Source organism: Rhinoderma darwinii, unplaced genomic scaffold (genome assembly GCF_050947455.1).
Source record: "Rhinoderma darwinii isolate aRhiDar2 unplaced genomic scaffold, aRhiDar2.hap1 Scaffold_831, whole genome shotgun sequence".
NCBI lineage: Eukaryota > Metazoa > Chordata > Amphibia > Anura > Rhinodermatidae > Rhinoderma > Rhinoderma darwinii.
In genome coordinates this window covers 450-14784 of record NW_027464399.1, presented here as the reverse complement: position 1 = coordinate 14784, position 14335 = coordinate 450, and the positions used below count along the sequence as shown (strand labels likewise).

The window sequence follows — 14335 nt, the reverse complement described above, 5'->3', positions numbered from 1 at the left end:
ACTGCCCCTATATACAAGAATATAACTACTATAATACTGCCCCCTATATACAAGAATATAACTACTATAATACTGCCTCCTATATACAAGAATATAACTACTATAATACTGCTCCTATATACAAGAATATAACTACTATAATACTGCCCCTATATACAAGAATATAACTACTATAATACTGCTCCTATATACAAGAATATAACTACTATAATACTGCCCCCTATATACAAGAATATAACTACTATAATACTGCTCCCTATATACAAGAATATAACTACTATAATACTGCCCCCTATATACATGAATATAACTACTATAATAATGCTCCCTATATACAAGAATATTACTACTATAATACTGCCCCCTATATACAAGAATATAACTACTATAATACTGCCCCTATATACAAGAATATAACTACTATAATACTGCCCCCTATATACAAGAATATAACTACTATAATACTGCTCCTATATACAAGAATATAACTACTATAATACTGCTCCCTATACACAGGAATATAACGACTATAATACTGCTCCTATATACAAGAATATAACTACTATAATACTACCTCCCTATATACAAGAATATAACTACTATAATACTGCCCCCTATATACAAGAATATAACTACTATAATACTGCTCCTATATACAAGAATATAACTACTATAATACTGCCCCCTATATACAAGAATATAACTACTATAATACTGCTCCTATATACAAGAATATAACTACTATAATACTGCTCCCTATACACAGGAATATAACGACTATAATACTGCTCCTATATACAAGAATATAACTACTATAATACTACCTCCCTATATACAAGAATATAACTACTATAATACTGCCCCTATATACAAGAATATAAGTACTATACTACTGCTCCTATATACAAGAATATAACTACTATAATACTGCTCCCTATATACAAGAATATTACTACTATAATACTGCCCCCTATATACAAGAATATAACTACTATAATACTGCCCCCTATATACAAGAATATAACTACTATAATACTGCTCCTATATACACAAGAATATAACTACTATAATACTGCTCCTTATACACAGGAATATAACTACTATAATACTGCTCCCTATATACAAGAATATTACTACTATAATACTGCCCCCTATATACAAGAATATAACTACTATAATACTGCCCCTATATATAAGAATATACCTACTATAATACTGCCCCCTATATACAAGAATATAACTACTATAATGCTGCCCACTATATACAAGAATATAACTACTATAATACTGCTCCCTATATACAAGAATATAACTACTATAATACTACCCATGTATACAAGAATATAACTACTATAATACTGCTCCTATATACAAGAATATAACTACTATAATACTGTCCCTATATACAAGAATATAACTACTATAATACTGCTCCTATATACAAGAATATAACTACTATAATACTGCCCCCTATATACAAGAATATAACTACTATAATACTGCTCCTATATACAAGAATATAACTACTATAATACTGCTCCTATATACAGGAATATAACTACTATAATACTGCCCCTATATACAAGAATATAACTACTGTAATACTGCCCCTATATACAAGAATATAACTACTATAATACTGCCCCCTATATACAAGAATATAACTACTATAATACTGCCTCCTATATACAAGAATATAACTACTATAATACTGCTCCTATATACAAGAATATAACTACTATAATACTGCCCCTATATACAAGAATATAACTACTATAATACTGCTCCTATATACAAGAATATAACTACTATAATACTGCCCCCTATATACAAGAATATAACTACTATAATACTGCTCCTATATACAAGAATATAACTACTATAATACTGCTCCTATATACAGGAATATAACTACTATAATACTGCCCCTATATACAAGAATATAACTACTGTAATACTGCCCCTATATACAAGAATATAACTACTATAATACTGCCCCCTATATACAAGAATATAACTACTATAATACTGCCTCCTATATACAAGAATATAACTACTATAATACTGCTCCTATATACAAGAATATAACTACTATAATACTGCCCCTATATACAAGAATATAACTACTATAATACTGCTCCTATATACAAGAATATAACTACTATAATACTGCTCCCTATATACAAGAATATAACTACTATAATACTGCCCCTATATACAAGAATATAACTACTATAATACTGCCCCTATATACAAAAATATAACTACTATAATACTGCCTCCTATATACAAGAATATATCTACTATAATACTGCTCCCCTATATACAAGAATATAACTACTATAATACTGCTCCTATATACAAGAATAGAACTACCATAATACTGCTCCTGTATATAAGAATGTAACTACTATAATACTGCCCTCTATATACAAGAAAATAACTACTATAATACTGCCCCCTATATACAAGAATATAACTACTATAATACTGCCCCTATATACAAGAATATAACTACTATAATACTGCCCCCTATATACAAGAATATAACTACTATAATACTGCTCCTATATACAAGAATATAACTACTATAATACTGCCTCTATATACAAGAATATAACTACTATAATACTGCTCCTATATACAAGAATATAACTACTATAATACTGCCCCTATATACAAGAATATAACTACTATAATACTGCCCCTATATACAAGAATATAAGTACTATAATACTGCCCCCTATATACAAGAATATAACTACTATAATACTGCCCCTATATACAAGAATATAAGTACTATAATACTGCCCCCTATATACAAGAATATAACTACTATAATACTGCCCCTATATACAAGAATATAACTACTATAATACTGCCCCTATATACAAGAATATAACTACTATAATACTGCCCCTATATACAAGAATATAACTACTATGATACTGCCCCTATATACAAGAATATAACTACTATAATACTGCCCCTATATACAAGAATATAACTACTATAATACTGCCCCCTATATACAAGAATATAACTACTATAATACTGCCCCTATATACAAGAATATAACTACTATAATACTGCTCCTATATACAAGAATATAACTACTATAATACTGCCCCCTATATACAGGAATATAACTACTATAATACTGCCCCCTATATACAAGAATATAACTACTATAACACTGCCCCCTATATGCAAGAATATAACTACTATAATACTGCTCCTACATACAAGAATATAACTACTATAATACTGCCCCTATATACAAGAATATAACTACTATAATACTGCCCCTATATACAAGAATATAACTACTATAATACTGCTCCTATATACAAGAATATAACTACTATAATACTGCCCCCTATATACAAGAATATAACTACTATAATACTGCCCCTATATACAAGAATATAACTACTATAATACTGCCCCCTATATACAAGAATATAACTACTATAATACTGCTCCTATATACAAGAATATAACTACTATAATACTGCTCCTATATACAAGAATATAACTACTATAATACTGCTCCCTATATACAAGAATATAACTACTAGAATACTGCCCCTGTACTGCCCCCTATGGATGCACAGGATAAAAGGGGGACACCAATGGGGCAAAATATTTTTTTAGTAGTCTATGTTACATTTCAACACCACCCCCCCCCCCCCCCCGTCCTCTTTGGTGGGAGCATTAGAGGAGAGTCACGAGTCATAGATACGACACATAAGACAGCTCCTTATATTTGCGGTTTGGCGACACTCGTGATTTTACGTCTTATTGGTTTTTACGTCTCCCTGATATCTCCGTGGTTTCGGGCAGCGGCACACGCGACGGCTCCTCCTGATCACCCAACACGAGGGTCACTGGTCACTTCTTCTATTACAGACACGATACAAACCCCGCTTCGCTGAAGTGCAGAACTTTTGGGATTTTTTTGCTGTCAAATTAAATCAACTTTTTTTTGAGGACCCTCCCCCCACGGCTTTATAAGCTTTAGAGACCCTTCTTTATGGGGGGCTACTACAAGTGGATCAGATCCATATTTAACGTCCATTATTTAGGGTGCGGTTCGCAGTTATATTACGTAGACATCAATGATTATAGATACGGCTCATAAGCCCCTCCCCCTCCAGGTAACGTATATATTATATGAGGTGGATGAACTGAACCCTCAAACTTCACTGCATTTACACCCCAAAATGAATTTCCCCCTAAATTCTCTCCGTAGTGGCCGCGTCTTACCCCGGCCGCCCCTGCTGTGATGTCCCGGGTCGTGCACTCTTCCTCCGTCTCTGCGGCTGTTGTGAGACGTTATCTCAGGTACCTGCACTGTGGCCACACCCCCAACCGAGGGACGTTCACCTTCTTAAAGGAAAAGGACTCAAGAAATGAAGGATGGGGGGGGGGGGGGGTCATCAAAACTGCTGCAAAGGAAAAGTGGAGCAGTTGCTAATTGTAACCAATCAGCTCATGTGAAACGCGAGGTGGGATCTGATCACTTACTGAGAAGCGGCGGCTCTTTTCCGGTCTTTTGACATTTCTTAGTAGTATTTGGAACAGTTGGATAAAAAAAAAAGCCAAATGGCCGCCATCTCAGCGCCCATACGCGTTGTCATCCAGCTTTTCCATATTCCTGAGTGGCAAACCAGCCAACTTATACAATGACACCCCGACCTCCATAGACGTGACCCCGACCTCCATAGATGTGACCTTGACCTCCATAGACATGACCCCGAGGTCCAAAAACGTGACCCCGACCACCGTAGACGTGACCCCGACCCGTATATTTCACCATAGATGTGATATTGGTGAATCCGCCGCCTCCAGGGAACATGAATTATCCTCCTGCTGCTTCAATTCCATTTGGCTGAGATCAGATCCTATAAATCACACAATGTTCTGGAAATCGGTCACCTGACACCGCGACATGTAACTTACCCGCAATGTCACAGTGAGAACGAGAAAGCGTAACAGGCGGCTGCAAATTATCATTATCTTGTTGCCAAATAAATAATTCTCTCCATCCATGAAGAAATCCTCCAGATTATAGAGAAGTTACTGCTGAGGGGAGGGATGTGATGTAACCGCCGCCTGTGATCAGATCGTTTACCCCCAAACTGCAAAGCATCATGGTCCATAAATCAGGTCACTAATCTCTGTAAATGAAATGTTAAATCTGCCTACCACTAGGGGGAGCTCACTGCATATAGATCTATAATGGAGTTCAATGACGGCTGTATATATCTGTATGTAGTGAGCTCCCCCTAGTGGTGGCTCAGGAAGTAGAATGTTATCATGTAACTCTATGGGAGCTGTATATATCTGTATGTAGTGAGCTCCCCCTAGTGGTGGCTGCAGGTAGCAGAATGTTATCATGTAACTCTATGGGAACTGTATATATCTGTATGTAGTGAGCTCCCTCTAGTGGTGGCTGTCGGTAGCAGAATGTTATCATGTAACTCTATGGGAACTGTATATATCTGTATGTAGTGAGCTCCCCCTAGTGGTGGCTGCAGGTAGCAGAATGTTATCATGTAACTCTATGGGAACTGTATACATCTGTATGTAGTGAGCTCCCTCTAGTGGTGGCTGCAGGTAGCAGATTCTGTAACTCTATGGGAGCTGTATAGAACTGTATGTAGTGAGCTCGCCCTAGCGGTGGATGCAGGTAGCAGAATGTTATGTAATTCTATGGGAGTTGTATATATCTGTATGTAGTGAGCTCCCCCTAGTGGTGGCTGCAGGCAGCAGAATGTTATCATGTAACTCTATAGGAGCTGCATATATCTGTATGTAGTGAGCTCCCCCTAGTGGTGGCTGCAGGCAGCAGAATGTTATCATGTAACTCTATGGGAGCTGTATATATCTGTATGTAGTGAGCTCCCCCTAGTGTTGGCTGCAGGCAGCAGAATGTTATGTATTTCTATGGGAGCTGAGAAATATAATGGCGATTGCGACCTCGGTCGCTGTTAAGTAACAGCGCCATTACCCAACAGCGACCGAGGTCGCAAATGCCGCATATCCTTATCTACGGACGGAATCCGTGTCTGAAGAAGGTCGAATGTATGGACCGAAACGTAAAACCTATTTTTGAATTACTACATTTCGCTATACGTGAAATAAAATATCACTTATTGTATAATACCTTGGAGTGCGGAGTTCCCATTTTTTATACGTTGGCGTGGAAGCCTAATCACGCACCCTTGAAACACGAAGTGCTGCGGGATCAAGAAAGTACCATAGCTGAGAAATATAGCCACGCCCCTAAACTGGCAGACATGCGGAGAACATGGCGGCCAGACCCTATAAAGCTTTTCCGCCATTTTTACTTTATTTTAAAAAATAATTTTGAAACCACAGTGGAGTCGTTGCCCGGAACATCCCAATAGATTACGACGTTCACTTTCCAGTGCGGTTTAAGAAATAAAATCAGTGATCTGATTGGTCGCTCAGGCGGTTGCTCCCCCTGGTTTATATACACAAGGTCTGAAAGGAAGAAAATCAAAGAGATGAATAACCTGAAGACTGATCTAATGGAGGAAGCGCCAATGTTAGGACTGAGGTTTCCATGATCAGATTCTCAGGCGCCGCTGCTCACGTGTTCAGTGCAGATGGAATTCGTCAGCTCCACCTGTGACTGAACAATGGGGCGATTTATCCCAGGAGATTATATATTTTAATCTGCAGAAAATGGCAGTTATTACATTACAGGACATTTATATAACCCAAGGATCGGGGCGAGAACATCCTGCGGACCGCGCTGAAATCACAGGGTAATGTCAGATTCCTCCGGTACAATGTATACAGCGACGCTTCTCCTCTAATGAACACCGGTCTGGGCATTACAGCCGTCAGTAAATTGCTGATGATGGATCTGCCGCAGTCAGAATCCTGCTTTTATTTCATGTCTTATGCTCCAGTCGCATCCAAAGCTGCATTTACAATGAGGCAAGCTACTACCTGGAATTGACACACCTCTAATAGCTGAACATGAACAGCGCGTGGTGTAAATACTACATCAACCACAGAAGAGACTGAACCAGCAGGGAGAGGCATTAAGATGTTAAGATGAGGGCCAACAGCAAACCAGCAATGTTATAAATGCAGCTTTGGATGTGATTGGAGAATTAGATTAGAATTGTACACAGTAAAAGACACAAAACGAATGTGAATATTTTTGGTATTTTATTATTATAAAGACTGAATGTTCCACGTCCGAGGCGGATGATATAAAACATTGCGTCCAGGGCGGAATTTTTTGAAAATTTATTTTTTCATTTCGGTCGTTTCATTTTCTGTGATGATTGGAGAATATTCAGTCTAATCATCAGATCCGTCCAGGAGGCGCTGGAAGGAGAAGGGACTGAACATTTGACCCGTGCCGGAGTAAAACTTGTTCTGGAACTCCACCCTTAAGAGAGAGAGACGGAGGTGAGAGAGAGGCCGTAATCACCGCACAGCTCGGGAACATCACATGACAACACAAAGACGAGGAAGAGGCGGCGCCGCTTCCAAGGAAACCAACTTTTTTTCTTTGCTTATTAGTCTCCTATTGGTCAGGATGGTCTGCAGCTCCCCGTGATGTCACTCGGTATGCACGCTCAATGGATAAGAAGTTTTACTTTAACCCCTTAATGACTGACTGTGACCTTAGTAGTAGCAACTGCTTGTGGGATCAGTAAGGGGATGTTTTATAATGTATCTGTCTCATGTGGTGTCAAGCCCCGCCCCCGAGGAGCTCTCATGCTGTTAACCGATAAATAGAATGTGTGGGATATTATATTTATTATCTAAATATTGGGCGATTCCAGAAGCCGGCTCAAGACAGCAAGATCATCAGGATATATTTGTGACGTGAATATATACAGCAACATGGACACCCCTGTACTTACCAGTGGAGACGCAGCGCATGAAGGAAGGCGGACAGACCTTCCATGACCAGCAATATGGCTATCGAGAGGACAGCAAAGGCGGCAAAAATTACAAAAACACCAATCAGGCCGCCCCAACCGGCGCTGGAGAGTCCAAAGTGCATCACCATGGTCCATAACACCTCAGAGAGCTCTGCAGGGGAGGAACCAAGGGCGGGTCAATGAAGCAGCAGCAAATGAGGAAATCGCAATAAAGGAACAGAGAAAAAAAAAGGGTCAGAATATATAGAAATGATAAAAAAATATATATTAATAACAAACATTAAACTTATCAGTGTGAAAAGACTAGAGGGGATTATTATAATGTACAGGGAGGGGCTTATTATAATGTACAGGGAGAAGCTTATCATACACGTACAGCAAGGGGCTTATTATAAGTGTACAGGGAGGGGCTTATTATAAGTGTACAGGGAGGGGCTTATTATACACGTACAGGGAGGAGCTTATTATACACGTACATGGAGGAGCTTATTGTAAGTGTGCAGGAAGAAGATTAGAAGTGTACAGGGAGGGGCTTATTATAAGTGTACAGGGAGGGGCTTATCATAAGTGTACAGGGAGGGGCCTATTATAAATGTACAGATAGGGGCTTATTATAAATGTACAGGGAGGGACTTATTATAAGTGTACAGGGAGGGGCTTATTATAAGTGTACAGGGAGGGGCTTATTATAAGTGTACAGGGAGGGGCTTATTATAAGTGTACAGGGAGGGGCTTATTATAAGTGTACAGGGAGGGGCTTATTATACACGTACAGGGAGGAGCTTATTATACACGTACAGGGAGGAGCTTATTATACACGTACAGGGAGGAGCTTATTATACACGTACAGGGAGGAGCTTATTATACACGTACAGGGAGGAGCTTATTATACACGTACATGGAGGAGCTTATTGTAAGTGTGCAGGAAGAAGATTAGAAGTGTACATGGAGGGGCTTATTATAAGTGTACAGGGAGGGGCTTATTATAAGTGTACAGGGAGGAGCTTATTATACACGTACAGGGAGGAGCTTATTATACACGTACAGGGAGGAGCTTATTATACACGTACAGGGAGGAGCTTATTATACACGTACAGGGAGGAGCTTATTATACACGTACATGGAGGAGCTTATTGTAAGTGTGCAGGAAGAAGATTAGAAGTGTACATGGAGGGGCTTATTATAAGTGTACAGGGAGGGGCTTATTATAAGTGTACAGGGAGGGGCTTATCATAAGTGTACAGGGAGGGGCCTATTATAAATGTACAGATAGGGGCTTATTATAAATGTACAGGGAGGGACTTATTATAAGTGTACAGGGAGGGGCTTATTATAAATGTACAGGGAGGGACTTATTATAAGTGTACAGGGAGGGGCTTATTATAAGTGTACAGGGAGGGGCTTATTATAAGTGTACAGGGAGGGGCTTATTATAAGTGTACAGGGAGGGGCTTATTATAAGTGTACAGGGAGGGGCTTATTATAAGTGTACAGGGAGGGGCTTATTATAAGTGTACAGGGAGGGGCTTATTATAAGTGTACAGGGAGGGGCTTATCATAAGTGTACAGGGAGGGGCCTATTATAAATGTACAGATAGGGGCTTATTATAAATGTACAGGGAGGGGCTTATTATAAGTGTACAGGGAGGGGCTTATAATAAGTGTACAGGGAGGGGCCTATTATAAGTGTACAGGGAGGGGCTTATTATAAGTGTACAGGGAGGGGCTTATTATAAGTGTACAGGGATGGGCTTATTATAAGTGTACAGGGAGGGGCTTATAATAAGTGTACAGGGAGGGGCTTATTATAAGTGTACAGGGATGGGCTTATTATAAGTGTACAGGGAGGGGCTTATTATAAGTGTACAGGGAGGGGCTTATTATAAGTGTACAGGGAGGGGCTTATTATAAGTGTACAGGGAGGGGCTTATTATAAGTGTACAGGGAGGGGCTTATTATAAGTGTACAGGGAGGGGCTCCCTACTTGATCCTCACACAACTTTAAGATTCACCATGACAGTAAATATATATATACACACACACACACATACACACACACACATTTCCTATATTATAGCACATCACAGGTCATTACAAGGTTTAATGGCTTAGACTTAGACAACCCATTTGTGTTAGAAAGGTTCCCCCCAATAATAAGTTCATCACATGATGCCCCGCAGAACGATCAGCTGTAATCTGTATGGGAATCCCGCAGCAAGTGTCCAATTCACCTGCAGCGCCACCACAGGATAAGTGAAGCATTACTCAGATGCTATAGAAACCTATGGGATGTATGTGTTATGCGCGGACAAGCCGGGTCCTCCAGACGCTCTTTATCCAAAGTGGCTGCGCGGATATAAAGATTAGAATCCTGAACAGGGACCCCCCCCTCTATTATTCCAAAATAGGTTTTTTTAAGACAGACACCCCCAGTTCTGTATTCAGTCCCTCATGGGGACATAGTCATTGGAGAAAGAGGAGGAAGTGATGGACGGGGGAAGGGACGAGGTTACAGGTGAGAGGTCGGTCTTACGTGCATGCGCCAGACTCAGGGCCCAGAGACGCAGGTAGGAGGCCGTGTTGGAGATGCAGCCCAGGCAGTACTCTATGGTGTGGATGGACTGGTGAACAAAGACGTCCCCAAAATCAAACTGTAAAGAGAGAGAACAATGAGCAGCAAGTCCCCATCACACGGGCCAGGTCCTGATTATTGTGGAGAACAGAAGAAATGATCATCTCGTTACTAAAGCGGCTCATCAGATTTCCTGCGCAATCCCTCGTGGCCGCCACAAGACGTTTCCTGCACGATTTCATACATTTCATTAGTCATGTGACTTGTGGTCTGGATATAAACCCAAGAATTACAACAAACGAGACCATAAAGTGCAGACACGACAGATTAGACACCTATGGACTCGGCAGAGAAAACCAACACTAGAAGCTTCTGCAGGATAAGACACCTGCTGCCACCTGCCTGCTAGGACTAGTACTACAGCTATGCTGCCACCTGCCAGCTAGGACTAGTACTACAGCTCTGCTGCCACCTGCCTGCTAGGACTAGTACTACAGCTCTGCTGCCACCTGCCTGCTAGGACTAGTACTACAGCTCTGCTGCCACCTGCCTGCTAGGACTAGTACTACAGCTCTGCTGCCACCTGCCTGCTAGGACTAGTACTACAGCTCTGCTGCCACCTGCCTGCTAGGACTGTTACTACAGCTCTGCTGCCACCTGCCTGCTAGGACTAGTACTACAGTTCTGCTGCCACCTGCCTGCTAGGACTGGTACTACAGTTCTGCTGCCACCTGCCTGCTAGGGCTGGTACTGCAGCTCTCTACTACACTCACGTCACAGTTAGGGGGGCTTCCATTGCTGTTTGTCATCACTTTTCTAGAATGACCCCGTGTCATAGGCAATGAGTTATTTACTTTAAAGACTTTAAATAAGGATATATAGATACAACTCTATACTGTCTATACGTGACTTAGTCTTGATAGACAGCCCGATCCTGAAAGGGCGAGGGTCTTGTCTAAAGTAGGTGGAATTAGACGTGTGTGGAGCTATGGTATGGGTAAAGGACAGTCTGTGGGTGCGGATTAAATCCTGCCGATGCCTGGGACATGATTGGCGCGGTTTAATACAGTTTATGAGGGTATAATCTGCCCCTTTCCTACCTCACCCCCGTGTCCTCCATGATCATCGTGCCCTCCATGGTCTCCATGTCCAGCCCCGTGTTCCTTCTTTTTTTCTTCCTTTTTGGAGTGATTTGATTGTGCATTTTCCACGTCTGTGATCTCAATATCTTCTTCAGGTGAGGATGAGGAGTGCAACTGTGAGAGATACAGAAAGCAGAGCCGGGAATCAGTGACTTCACATGTAGCGGCCGAAATACCCCCCGACGTGCAGGTTTACCGCAATTCAGAACAGTCTTTACATTGATTGTTAATGGCCACGTGGTTTTGCAGGTAAACATCAGTTTAATCCGGTATAAACACTTCGGTCGATAAAGGGTTAATAGGGTTACAATAAAATACTTTTCCACATTTGATGCAGGACAGAAATCAATGCACTTGTCCTCTGTTATCAGCCATCTCAGGCTAGGGATTAGGCTGATGGTAGGACAGGTGAAAACTATTGTTTTCTGTTGTCAGCCATCTCAGACGTCAAGCCAATTTGATAATATTGCAAAAACTCCAGTCCTAGCGCGGTGTCGTCATAGACATGGTCCGTAGCGGAACAAGCTGCGTACATAGTAATCCCACAGGGAAATCTACTCCCCAATAATAAAGCCCGGTGACCCCCACTCACCATTCGCTGCTGTTTCTGGTGATTGGCTCGTAGGATGAAAGGTTTTATTAGAAGCATCCAAGGAACGGCCAGGAGCGCAAATATGACCAAGAAACTCTGAATGTCTTTCTGAAACCGAAAAACGTTACATGATATTACTGACCGCGATAAACCGCGGGGACGGCGGCGGGAAGAAATGCTACAGGGACCGAACTACACAAGTAATAGAACTACAAGTCCCAGCATGCTGGTGTATAGATAGCTGGAGCCCTCTGCTGGATAACATGAGCAATTACAATAAATTCAACTCCACCCTAACAGACCTTGACAGATCCCACAACTAAAGAATCCTAAAGCGTCAGATCCCCTCCAGGACTAGAGATTTCCGTCACTGGATCCTCCGACACCAGACGGACCACGGATCGGGACTTCTCAGGTCCCCCCAGAAGATTTACCTGGTGCTCGTAGAGCGGGGCGTTGGTCGGGTCGTTGTAGTTAAACAGGAACATGTTGATGAAGTGAATGAGGATACTGGGGGCCTCCTGGGAGTTATTCACATTGTACACGCACCACTTGAAGATGATCATAAACACCAGATAACCGAACAGACACAAGATGAAGATCATCTCCGGGACAAACTGCAGGATGATGTTAATGTGTCGCCGGAAATTACTGAAAAAAATAAATAAAACAGAACAGCGGACGTGGAGATCCAGTAAAATATCACAGCCCAAGTATCAGCCCAGTTACTGTCAACCAAACCTACATGTGGTTCAGCAAACCGAGAACCACCCCAAACACCATCTGCGTGATCCCCAAAACCACCGACATCTTCATCTTGTAGGAGTTCAGGAAAGTCAGCTTGTTCTTAGCAATATTCCAGATCTGCGGAAAACCGGGGACAAAAGGAAATATTAGGGAGCAAAATACACGTGCCAAGAAAAACGACAAGAAAACTGTAAATCAACTCACCGGGTCAATCCCAAATGGATAAGGATTCCCAGAAAATACACCGGTTATCTTTGGATCTAGTTGTAAATCAATTCCCTGATGAATTAATTGATCACTAAGAAAGAAAACAAAAACGTATCAATTCTACAATGTAACCAAATAATATCTGCCCCCTATATACAAGAATATAACTACTATAATACTGCCCCCTATATACAAGAATATAACTACTATAATACTGCTCCTATATACAAGACTATAACTACTATAATACTGCCCCTATATACAAGAATATAACTACTATAATACTGCCCCCTATATACAAGAATATAACTACTATAATACTGCCCCCTATATACAAGAATATAACTACTATAATACTGCCCCTATATACAAGAATATAACTACTATAATACTACCCCCTATATACAAGAATATAACTACTATAATACTGCTCCCTATATACAAGAATATAACTACTATAATACTGCTCCTATATACAAGAATATAACTACTATAATACTACCCCCTATATACAAGAATATAACTACTATAATACTGCCCTATATACAAGAATATAACTACTATAATACTGCTCCCTATGTACAAGAATATAACTACTATAATACTGCCCCCTATATACAAGAATATAACTACTATAATACTGCCCCTATATACAAGAATATAACTACTATAATACTGCTCCTTATATACAAGAATATAACTACTATAATACTGCTCCCTATATACAAGAATATAACTACTATAATACTGCCCCCTATATACAAGAATATATCTACTATAATACTGCTCCTATATACAAGAATATATTACTACTATAATACTGCTCCTATATACAAGAATATAACTAATATAATACTGCCTCCTATATACAAGAATATAACTACTATAAATACTGCTCCTATATACAAGAATATAATTACTATAATACTGCTCCTATATACAAGAATATAACTACTATAATACTGCTCCTATATACAAGAATATAACTACTATAATACTGCTCTTATATACAAGAATATAACTACTATAATACTGCTCCTATATACAAGAATATAACTACTATAATACTGCCCCTATATACAAGAATATAACTACTATAATACTGCCCCTATATACAAGAATATAACTACTATAA

General features: G+C 40.1%; 1 protein-coding gene and 1 long non-coding RNA gene across 2 annotated transcripts in view; both read right to left on the bottom strand.

The window, feature by feature from the left end:
• The window catches only part of LOC142731600 (uncharacterized), a 50209-nt gene extending 45891 nt beyond the window's left edge, over positions 1-4318 (bottom strand). The window contains exon 1 of the long non-coding RNA XR_012879039.1: positions 4270-4318. This is a non-coding gene — a long non-coding RNA (uncharacterized LOC142731600). The remainder of the gene's footprint in view (positions 1-4269) is intronic.
• Positions 4319-7212: 2894 nt separating this feature from the next.
• LOC142731599 (V-type proton ATPase 116 kDa subunit a 4-like) lies at positions 7213-13291 on the bottom strand (the record flags this gene model as incomplete). The annotated part of the gene is made up of 8 exons (XM_075849448.1): positions 7213-7438; positions 7920-8091; positions 10474-10591; positions 11613-11768; positions 12247-12354; positions 12681-12897; positions 12992-13110; positions 13198-13291. Coding segments are annotated over 8 exons (1075 nt in total), but the record flags the coding sequence as incomplete, so codon positions are not given.
• Positions 13292-14335: the final 1044 nt, after the last annotated feature.